Below are 12,744 nucleotides of genomic sequence, written 5' to 3'. Positions count from 1 at the left end.
ATTAAATGCTTATCTATATGCGGTAATATCGTAGAATTAATCAATTAAATTGTTCTTGAAGAATATGACATCTTTAGAACATAACATTACATATAGTCAAGGAAAATCGTGATAAAATACTTTAGAAAATAGGAAAAGCACAATACTTGGAACATAACTACTTGAGGGCAAAACCGAAAAAAATATGCATGAGACCACTCAAAAAAAATCAAATATGGCCGCAAAATCTAAGATAGCCTCCATACATGTTGGAAAAAAGTCATTGCCGTTTAATCAGGCAAATCAGATTTACATTTGCTATATTTTGCTTTTGTCAAATTTAAGCACATTGCTTTGTGTGCTCGGGTGACCCATTTTTCAGTCACAGATAACGCTGTCTGCTTGAAGCAGTGAGCACAATGCCCAGCCAGCTATATGGTGCTACCACACTAAAATATCATGCCACAGATATGTTACATGATACTCCTACCAGTCACATTATACTGACATAGGGCTGACCAGTCCTACCACTATGCTCTTAATGCTAAGCGCTAAGTGGGGAAGCTACTAGTGTCATTTTATATGTCTTTTATATCACACGACTAGAGACAAAAACTTCATAATTTCATGGCTTCAGCATATAAATGTAAATTCAATGAACATTCATTAGAATCTGTAACAGTAATTAGCCGCCGTATCGGCCATCTTGAAAGATATCAATTGGGTCCCATGAAAACAAATGTGTCTTTTGCTTTGATAAAACCCTGTGTCAGATTTGGTGCTTTTCCCATTTTCTGAAGTATTTTGGCATTTCTTGTTACGAATCGATCTGACTAATATATTCAGAGACTCTTTTATTTTATTTTTTGCGTACAACTGAAATGTTTTATCATTGTAAAGGTAAGTCAGAATGTATTACATATCCATTTCATATCTTGTGTTCTAAAGTTTCAGATCATTTCAATCTTTGTATGCATTTAACAAACTGTAATAAATTTTCATACAATGCTCTGAATGAGTTAACTGTTTATATGTCATAGTGAACCAAACCAAGTATACTGGGTCTTTCTTGGAGTACTAATACCATGACACCAAATCTTTAATTCACCTGAGCAAATAGTGCTTGTCTTTAGGTCGTACTCGTCCGTCAACAGTTTTAATGCTGATATTTCATGATTTGGGTAAATTTATTAATTCAACAACGTTATCATCTATCTAAATCTAAAATATGAAATTACATAATTTATCTTGGACGTTAAAACATTCTCAATGATCTCTGAAAATCAGCTTGAAATGTGCAGAACAATTTAATCTTGATCTTTAATCTATAATTCAGTACACAAAAATGTAACTTTGAAATTAATTTCAAAGCACGCTTTGTTGCCACGCAGATAAAATCTCAACAGTTAATACAGTATAATTGTTTTCTTCTAATAAAAAGAAATACATTTTCATCAAAACGTTATAATCTTTTAGTATGCACCCCTGCGGTGTCATTATGCTACGCACAAGAAAATTGATTGATAATAGATGCATCATACTGATGCATTATATAGGTTTGTCACATGTTTGACGTCGCAGAAGTGTAATAAAGCCACTACTTAACAATGATAATACACTAAAGTCTGTCCCACCAATCTGGTTAACATCATTTTTTAAAGTTATGATATGCGTTATGATGCCCTAAAATATGTTTTTATATAGTGCAGGTCCATATCTCTTTTTTTATTTTTTCAAGAAAAAAAAATGAAGTTGATATGTTCATTTTTGTATTTTTCTCCATAGACCGTAATGCTAAATGACGTCGCGTCGCTTCTTGTATATAAACAATATGGCGGCGCCCTGTAATACTATTTTTAGGGGACAACACAAAATTATCGACGTTTAAATGTATTAGGCCGAGTTCACACTGTATTGCTAAAAAAGTATCATTGTTGTTTTATGAATTCAAATAAATGTTATTAATAAAAGATAATACGGGGAACAATTGGCATGTTCAACTTCCAGTGTTACAGAGTAATTTAAACATATTTTCGATGTTTGAGTATTAATCGTTAGTAGATCTAAATGTTTCTAAGAGCTTGCCTAAATTTAGGTTGATTTTAAGATTAATGTTACCCGTAAAGCAGAAAAAGGTAAAATCTCTTACCCTTTCTCTTGCCCAGCTTAATTTCCCCTCGTACGTATCTGGAGCGCCCGCGTTTGCGTTATGAATTGTTAAATATAACTTGCCTTCCTGCATATTTTTTTAGCCGTATTTTCTCGCTCATATCATATCGGCCGATATTTTGTTTAGTTATCAATATATGATCATAGTGTCGTTATCGTCATCGGCATGTTTATAGCTTATTATATAATAATTTTTTATAGTTTGTTACATGTTGAAAACCATTTTTGATAGATGATGTCAATTATCGGCAATCCTTTATAATTAGGTCTTTTGATATGTAATTATCTTTCACAGTATAATTGCCTTAGAATAAAGATCTCATTATTTTGTTCAAACATACAATAAGAACCAATCAAGATTATTGACCTATGTTCATGTATGATATGTATATATAGAGCCGGCTACCTGGACCTTTAGACTAAAGGTTCCGGTAGAACCGGCTACCTAGCCACTGCAAAATTGAAAATCTTTATGATATTAATAGAGGTCTGAAAGTTCATTATTATGATAGTAACTGTTATGCCTAAGTTGTTGCAAAAATATTACTCATTTGTGTTTTATAACTTGTTTTACTTCTATTATATAAAGATTGCCCTCTTTTTGAAATCATTGAGAGATAAAACACGGATTACCACTGTTTGTGTAATGTCGGTTCGTAAATGCGACTTTAGATACATATGTTTTATAGTTCTATTCAGTCTACAATTCATGAAGGTCGAAATATCTACCTAAACAATTGCAGAATAATGCTTGTACAAAAATTATCCTTCATATTCAAACGAACCCGATTACGTTCAACATCGTAAACCTGTTTGCATGGGTATCAGGAAGGCGGTACACGATGTTGAAAAGTTGAGACTGATGATAAAAAGCCGAACCTACAATGGTGAAAAGTCCAAAATACAATGATGAAAAGTCGAAAGTATGGTGGTGAAAACTCGAAACTACGACAGTAGAAAGTCGAAACTGCGAAACCACGATGGTGAAAATACGAGATGATTTCGACTTTTTGCAAAATAGTTTCGTGGTTTCGATTTTTAAACATCGTAGTCTCGTTCATACGTTGTTTCGAGCTCACGTACGTTATACGGCGATGGCCCTACCGGAACACCGTGCGTGGACATCATGCGCGGATCCAGCCATTTTTCTCAAGTGGTGTACTGGCCGAACCCATACTATGACAAACATGTGTCTGTATATACTTAATAATTTGAGGTTATTTATGTGGACGTTAGTCGTATACAAGTAAAGAGTTGTCAATAAGTATTTGTTGAACAGACAATAGCGGGGCATGTTTCCTCTGAATATTTTGTAATTCAGCGCTACATTTCCTGCATTCTGGGACATTTAAGGAGCATTTAATAACATCTTTTCCACTGCCATTGTATATACAATATACCCCTTATTTTCACATTTTATGAGCTCACCTGTTAAATTAAAAGGTAAAATTATTTGTATCTTTGAGATAATTAATGTCACCCTTCAAGTAAAATGATACGGGCTAACTTGTGTTCTCTCTGGGGTTTCTGTGGACTGATATATTTTACCAAGAGAGACAAAGACTTCAAGTCTTCACTTCAAAATCTATTCTGGCTGTGCGCATGCGTGACGGAAATTAGCGGTGATATCAATACATTCAAATTGAGGCCCGTCACCGTCGTGGTTAAACTACATGTTAGTTATGATATCAGAAAATGATATTTATGTGGATGAAAAATGAATATGAAAGGGAATTATAGGAATGAAATATAGGAAAAATGAGAAAAACCTTGATAGTAATTCATATATGAATTAGCACTCTACGTGGAGCAGCCTCATACACTTTGAATGCGGTCCCTAATGTTGCATTTTCGAAAAAACATTTTCTTTCCTTCTTCTCTTCTTTTCTTTTTTAGGATTTTCCAAGCGGGGAGGTGGGGGGGGGGGGGTCCGGACTCTCGGACCCTCCCCCTCTGGATCGGCGCATGGGCGTACCATCTATAAATGAGCCGTGCCATTAGAAAACCAGCATAGTGGCTTTGCGACCAGCATGAATCTAGACCAGCCTTCGCATCCGCGCAGTCTGGTCAGGATCCATGTAGTTCGCTTTCAAAGCCTAAATTGCAATTAGAGAAACCGTTAGCAAACAGCATGGATGCGCAGGCTGGTCTGGATCCATGCTGGTCGCAAACCCACTATGTTGGTTTTCTCGTGGCACGGCTCGAATTGTTTTCAAAGGCTCATTACATAGTCTCATGCAACTTTCAACAAATCAAAACTATCCCAATTGGACATATAGAAATGATCATATTGTCCTGACAAAACAGTGACCATTGTGATATAACAGCAAGGAGAACCTTTTTTAAGCTTATCTTTTTTGGTAAAATTAACAATTTTCGAAACTGATATTTTAGAGAGATTTTTACACAGGAAAAAATAATTTGACAATATTAAAACTATAAAATTATAAATTCTATCAAACTTTCAAAACCCTTAGAGATCTTTAAATGATGTAGATCTAGATCTCCCTTCTAAATTGATCTGGCTCTATAGCATTTGATCCGCGATTTACGGATTTAAAGCCGGATCAACAGTAAGGCAAGCCTACTGTGACGTCATTCAGTGTTATGTCATTTGTGATGTCACTTTCAAATCGGACGCGATAGAAAAGTGTAGTGTGTTTTCAAAGCAGTAGAGAATTTTATGGAAATTAATTTTTGAAAGGGTGATGTATCGAGGATTTTCTTTGAAATACATTCAGTGGGAAGGAAGGATTTTAAATCGTAGAATACGGGTTACTTTTTAAACCATGCGTATGAAAAATGGTGTAATCAACGCATTGTTTCATATGTATGGTGCAATTGGTGCCTGAATATCATCTAGAGTGCCATTGACTGAGCGTGGTTGCTCGACATAGAACAGAAATGAAGTTTTATTCCGATTGGACGGTGGAAAAATAAATGGGAAAGTGATTAATTTGTAAATCGGACTTTGGGATACAGCATACAGTTAACTTGGATTTGCAAGTTGCATGTGAGTAAATTTATCTTCCTTGCATGTGAAATTTGTTTTTGAATATATGAACTGTTCAACCTGTTGATCTTTCGAGGTATTTCAGTACAAAAACGACGATTATTCATTTTTAAATTCATTTTGAGTTGCTCCCTAAGTAATTCACGTGAACTTTCATGTTCTCTTCCTTTTTAGAGAGTAAGCGCCAATGGCGACAGTGAGCTGCCGATGGAAAAATATATGTGGCATTCATTTAGCAATTCGAGTACTTAGAGAAAAATCCTTGAAATTCTCGAGGGTGACTTTTTTGTTGTTTAATTAACGCTACTTACTTTACCGATAGCTGCACCAGTTTTGTCACCGTGCATCTAAGTTGATGTTAACCGATGGGATGGTACAGACTTAAGTGCAATAAAGCTTTGACGTCGGCGTCGTTTATAGTATAGGAGACGTTGGTCGAATTGACCTGTTTATATTGCAAAAGAAATTAATATGTTTGAAGTTTCGACATGAAAAGCTAACATGTGATAAAAAGAATATTACATTTGTGACTTTCCACACTCGTTAAACAAACTCGATAAAATGCTCGACAGAGCCTCGTATTACATTATTTTATTCAGCTCATTTAATAAATTCAGTATTAAAAGACACTCGTATAATATCCTCTATATATTATATACATAATTTATTAACCTTTATTTTTGGCAGTTTTATTAAGATTTACATTTTCTTTGTAGACCAATCATAATAACAAAAGTCAAAATGCATACCACAGATATTTGTTATTGCATGACTACTGCATTGTTCATTCAGCGATAACACTACATTAGGTATCGACATAGATAGCGTAAGCTCAACAATAATGGCTGCCTTAAATTGTGTTTGGGATATTTTTGAAAAATATGGATACTCTCGTTTATCGGCAGACAAACGGGTAGAGATCTATAAGAATTGTAATGAAATCGGAAGCTTGTTCTATAGACAAAAATCAAACGAGGATATTGATCTTGTAATTGCTGGGAGCCGTGGGGAAGGAATCGGATTACATTTCGACTGCGATATTGACAGACTCTTCATTCAGCGTTCAGCTATGGGTTTTCACTCATACCCAGTAACCTCGGACCGTAAGCGTTTTGATGCGGAATTTGAACTTGACTTTGACCATGCACCAAGCGGATATTGTCAATTAAGATTAATGTCAATACAAGAAAAAATAGATCCCGATTCAAGAAACGCAAGTTTTCTACAAAATATAGAAAACTCCCTCAATGAGCAAAATGGACATAAGTATCTACGAAATGATCGAATGCTGACATCTGCAATGAGTCATTTAAAACAGGAAGGATGGCTGGAAAGGAGCTTTGTATATGATGTTGCTAAAGGGCCTGCACAACCGTATGAATGCAAACTACCTTACACAAAGTTTTCATTAAACTTTGACGATGTATTGGCTTTACAATGCTCTTATCCCTCGATAGTGAATGAGTGGTGTGATCGTCAAAGACATCACGGTTGGCCAAGTTCAGATGTGATCGAAGAGGTGAGACGTTTAGATGTTCTTGCTGTACCGGTCGGAGAGACAGAAGATGACGTAATGCAACGGAGAATCAGCTTAGTGCTTGGAGAACTCGCACTAGTACGTTCTTTTAATGACACACAATTAAAAGTATATGGTGCATTAAAAATGCTTGCAAAGGCCGTTTTGAAGAAATCAAGTGAAAACCTGTCATCGTATGTGATGAAAAAATGTTATATTTTGGATATCAGAGAGTACAGACATTCACAATTTTGAGAGAAATCAATTCTTACATCGGGTCATAGACGGGCTGAAATATTTGCGTAAGTGTGTGTATGACAGAAACCTTCCAAATTACATGATCCCAGGAAGAAACTTGTTGATACACAAGATATCAGAAAATGAAAAAGTCAAAGTATTACAGGACTTGGATAATTTCCTCTCAGACGGTGAAAGCGTACTATTACAATGTCCAGAGATCAAACATCTTCTTGGTCAAGTCGCTCAGATAAGATCAAGGATGATTGACAAGAACGAAAACGCGGAGCAGGCGATTATTTCTTTGTTTTCACTCCCACCTTTAAAGGGTTTAGAAATTATGCTACAGTTATTCAAAATAAAGACAGGCGAAGATTTAATCAATTTCTGTAGGAAACACATTTTTCCAATGATAAGAGAGACAAATCCATTTGGATTTTTCGACGACTTCAGCAGCAAGACTGACGAAGAAATTTTAGAGTTCGTAGAAAGGTAGTAAAATATATGTATTTACATTCACTATGTATTTTCTTAAAGAAAGAAAACGTTAATTTTCGTATAAACAAAATTTGTTCAATGCTATAAATAGACTCCTTTCCGGGGGATCAAAATTTGACGTCATTAAAAAACAATCGGAAACAAAAATTTCAAAAAAGTATTCAATTATTGATCAAACTAATTTAAATTTCTGACAGGAAAGATCAAAATTGGATAAACACAACTAGGTGATTTTAGTCAATTTAAAGATGTTAAAGTTTATCAATTAGCATTATATCAGATGTGTTATTTTGCGAATTTCTCAAAAAAAGAGAACATGTCATCGAATTTGTTCTTTTATGGCTTAGGGTTAAGCTTCCCGGTTATGATAATCGCCTACTCTTAAAGTCCTCGGTTAAAATTATTTTCAGGTAGATCATAAAAGACATATTAATCTCAATATAAATCTTTAATTGTAGAGTTTTAACCCGAATCGTCTACTAAAGAAACAAATCATAATAAATAAATTTTGTGTAAACGATTCAACACTTTAGAATGTTCCTTTAATATATCCAGCACTAAACAAAATAAACTTATTAATAAAATGTTGAAGGAAACAAAATCAGACACATTACATGACCTGCAGCTACTCTACCGAGAGACATAAAACACTACATGAAACAATAAGCCATTTAATCACAATGACTATAGAGCTAATACGGCGCTTTTCATTTCATTGCATTCTGTTTATCATTGAAAGTTCCATGTACACCACCGTATGTATACTAGTACTTGAAAGATGTGTTCATATTGCATTCTGCTCAGCACTTAGCTAAAGGGCGGAGATCGAAGCTACCGTCCCTGAACAAGCTTAATGAAACAGAGCTTGCAACATTTTCATTTATGTCATGTTGGGCGGCCTGTGGTTTTCCATTTATTTTATTTTTGTAGTTGGTATAAAACAAATACAATAGAAAGAAAAGTATCAAACTGAAACAGCTATTTTTAGCTCGACATTCGAAAAACAGTCTAGCTATTCTACTCACCCTGGCACCCTTTAACCTTGGTTAAAGTGTTTTCATGCAAGTACATGTACATATGGTTACAATCTAAAGGCATATAGCTTTGAAACTTATTATTTTTATTTTTCTAGGTCAATTACCAACCCCACTTGGTCATGTCCGATAACTCAGGCATGTAGTTTGGTCAAATTATGCCCCCTTATGGACTTGGAAAATCCTGGTTAAAGTTTCACATGCAAGTACATAACTTAAAGGCATATAGCTTTGAGACTTATTCTTTCTTTTTCTATGTCCATTTATAACCTCACTGGGTAAAGCCCCATAACTCTGACTTCTATTTTGGCCAAATTATGCCCTTTTTGGAAAATCCTGGTTAAGGTTTTGCATGCAAATTACTGTCTCAAAGACTAATGCAGATATTAAATCGAAACTTCACATGTGTCTTCGGGGTTGCAAAAATAAGCAATAGCATCCGGTTCCATAACTCTGACATGCATTTTAGCCAAATTATGCCCCTTTTTTGTACTTTTCTGGTTAAAGTTTTGCGTGTAAGTTACTATCTCTACAACTAATGCAGATACTGGATCTAAACTCTGTAGATATTTTAACATTTTGGGTAATATTCCTGCTTCAGGGACAACTCAAATAGTCGAGCATTGGCTTTCATACGGACAGCTCTTTTTTTAAACATCCTTCTTTGGTCAGTTTTTGCTCTAAAGCAAACGTTACGAAATATGACTGTGTTAAAGTGTTAAATTCGATTGACAACCTGCACATTTGCCTTTGATGTTAAATCTTAGAAGTTCTCATAGAAACAGAGTAACACAAAATTGTCAAAAATGTGAGATTACATATTTAAAACACAGAAGCAATCGTAGTTTTAAATTAAATCAAATAGGGATACTCACAGACAAATGAAGCATAAATACACTCTGTTAACATTGATATAAGCAACATGAAGATCTTTGCAAGCACCAAAACAAATATTAGCAGTAGATTTGATTTGATTAAGACTGTTTATGAGAGGTTATAAAATGTGAAATGCACCTCAAGCTCACATGCAACGGATTATGCGAAAATCTATTATACAGATGCATTGAATGGATTTCATTGACTCAAAAGACCAAAAAATATAACAATACTGAGGGGTAGATACTCTTCAAGACTTTAGCTTCAGCTTAAGTGGTACTCTATAGATATATTGAAGGGACTTAACCATCCACAATAAGAAATACATGTAATGATAACAGTCATGCACTTGATCGTATTTTGGCAACGTACGAGGTCTATGAACTGTTCATTGGCACAGAGAATATTTCTATAGAAAACAATGTAGATTAAATTATTGTACTTCATGTTTGTAACATATCGAATGAAAAATACTATTTTGTCAAATATGTGCTGTCATATAGATCAGTGTGGTCCTTTTCACCAACAATTTAGCGTATACCATGTTGTTGATATCGGGTCTTTGATAACCTTTAAAATAGAAAAGCTACAACACACATGAAATAAAATAGAACAGAGATGATATCGTTAAATATGCTAGTTAAAGTTAAGAGACTTTTGTTTTACATTTTTCTTTCCTTTCAGACCAGAGTCAACGCTCGCCGGTAGCACAGAGGAGAATGTCTCGGAACAAGCGGCTGAGATAGAGGTTTGTGAAGGCATTGATGCTTTGAATTAAAGATAGTCGCCGACAAAAAAGATGTTTGGTGCCAGCTGATGTACATAGCAAAGCTAAGAAACAGGAAAATATCATTGAAAAAACAGTTGGAAAGAATCAAGTACAGTATGAAGTTAAGATATAGATGCCAGCGCTAAAAGCATTGCATCAAATAAAACACACATATATCTGGATAAAACATTTAAACTGAGAAGTGATGTAATCTTTTGAAAGATTATTGGACTCTTTTTTAACAAATTATATATGTTTTACTTGTTTGATCGAATTTGTTCATCAAATAAAATAATATGTACAAGTCATCGCATTCCTGCCGCCCTATGATTTCTAAGGGCTAGGAATAATAACACTGGGCAAGAGGCTACCTTGTACTACCACCACACACCTTTGGGGATGTTACATACTCTTAATTATGATAAACCCTGTCTGTAAACAATCGTTAGGTACCTTTCTGTGATTTGAAAAAAGTTTCAACTATGAAAGAACTAAGTAAGTGACCAGTCTATCAAACCTATCATACTACTAAGATTCAAGTATGATCAAAAGTATAAATCAATGTAAAATGCAAATATTTATATAGACGATGACATATATATTTATTCAAACCAAACATTTTTCTTACCTAGCAAATACAGCATACATGACGTATGAAAGTTTTGTAATGTTTAATATGGACACTTAAGGTAGTTCTGCACGTTTAGATCGAAAATGTTTCTACAATGTAGAATTTGATAAAACTCTGATTTTTTAAAGCTTCAGAATATACTTAGAAAATTCAGCAAATTAAAAAAGATAGGGTCATGTGCTTGATTTTTTAGAAGACTGATTTGAAAATAAAAATGGACCTCACGCAAGTTTTCATAATGAGAGTTTGTGGGAAAATCACAGCTTTCATTACTTATTCGTGAATAGAATTTTCTACAATGTAGATTTAATGAAACTTCTCACATTTTGGTGAAATAAAATGTAAAGGTCCGTGTGCTTATTTTTGAGATATTTGACAATGATTAAAGCGACCAGCACAAGCTTATTTTAAGACATATTTTAAATTATCTTACTTGTCAAATGTTTTAACGTCATATTTTAACTTCAAAAAGATAGTAAGAGTGCCATTGTAATAAATTTAATCACAGGTTGCCATTAATTCATAAACTGATTTTCATTTCCGTACGCCGAATGTAGACTTTATTCTACGTATTCGACGTTACGCTATCACTTCCGGTTTATCAAACGTGCGGAACTAACTTAACCTATCACATTATTCTCGATATTAGGCATAATTCCTGATATTGTGCAGATTATTTTTCATATGCGATTTTATAACTCATTTCGCTTAAACCTCAGGCGATCTATCTAGAACCATCATGGCATTCTTGTTTTAAGCTTAAATTATCAGGAGCACTCGAATTATTATTTCTAGCGCACGACATAATGTTTTAAGCACGGGACTTATTATTTTGATCGCTTCAAATCTTAACTTATATGATGCTTACATTAAAACTAAATGATTCTTAAAATATATTGATCAAACAACCAACTTAAACTGATTGTGATGTTTTATATAAAACATCTAATTTATTAAAAACCTACCAATTGTAGATTTGCTTTAAAGGTTCAGCTGATATCATATCCCTACGGTAATTTAACAATATCTTATCCTGTGAAATCATTATTATTCGTGGGGGATTAATTTTCGTGGATTTCGTGGTTCAGCCCAACCACGAAATTAAGTCCCAACGAACAAATCGTGCCCGAGATAATGTAAATTGTACTCAATGTCGCCAAAAAAAGACAACATAGCCGTCAATCTGGTCCGCAGTTGGGTCCATCTTGTGCCGTTTATTCAAACACTTATGTACAGTCCGGCGGTGGCGGGTGGAGTAGGGGTTAGGAGAGGGGGGATTTTTTGTCAGGTTTTGACAATATCGCATTATATATAGTGCTTCTCGGGAAAAAAGTAATTATTACAACACTTCTTATCTAAAGAGCTACCTCTTAAAACAAACCGACGCAGTTTCGAGTGGGTCGCTACGCAACGCAATCACGTGGATATCGTTCTATATCTTACTTGAAAAGTCTTATCCGTCATAAAAAGTCATTAGTATATTGATCCTGCCATTTCTAATAAATTGCACTTTTAGATTTTTATGTCCGCTTAACATTAGACGAATTTTGCGGACATTGTCAAAAAAAAACTTTAAGGAATATTGAATATCGATTAAGAGGCATGAACTAGTTCTTTCAAGAAAAGACGGTGCTATACACCAGGCACGTTAAAGAACCAGACTTCTTTCCGCAAAGAGATAGGCTAAGTTAGCCGGACAGGCTTATATCTAAAAAGGATTTCCCTCTATCTGTTTTGGGGGCTTTATCTCACTCTTTCCCTCTGGTCAGATCGCTCTGTGTCTGTACTAGTAGAGGATGAATTTCGCATCATGAAAAGGGCGCTATATAGATCTGGTAAAGTGATAATAATAATAAAAATATCATCAACTAAATATTAGTATTAAAGCAAAAGCAAGAACCAATTACCGGATTAACTCCACCACGCATGGTACTGAACAACGTAGTAAAACAGTCACAAACGGGTTAACTCTTTTAATCAGTATGGTTACATTTTTATCATTTTTACTCCCATAAAACGATG

At 34.5% G+C, this 12,744-nt stretch overlaps 1 protein-coding gene across 1 annotated transcript; it reads left to right on the top strand.

Moving 5' to 3' along the window:
• The first annotated feature begins 5,966 nt into the window (after nucleotides 1-5,966).
• Nucleotides 5,967-10,366, top strand: LOC128546628 (uncharacterized). The gene is made up of 2 exons (XM_053517628.1): nucleotides 5,967-7,406; nucleotides 10,007-10,366. Exon 1 carries the CDS (start codon nucleotides 6,003-6,005, stop codon nucleotides 6,930-6,932), a length of 930 nt encoding a protein of 309 aa, XP_053373603.1. The 5' UTR covers nucleotides 5,967-6,002; the 3' UTR covers nucleotides 6,933-7,406; nucleotides 10,007-10,366.
• Nucleotides 10,367-12,744: the final 2,378 nt, after the last annotated feature.

Source organism: Mercenaria mercenaria, chromosome 11 (assembly GCF_021730395.1).
Source record: "Mercenaria mercenaria strain notata chromosome 11, MADL_Memer_1, whole genome shotgun sequence".
Lineage (NCBI taxonomy): Eukaryota > Metazoa > Mollusca > Bivalvia > Venerida > Veneridae > Mercenaria > Mercenaria mercenaria.
This window is presented reverse-complemented; position numbering and strand designations above follow the sequence as displayed.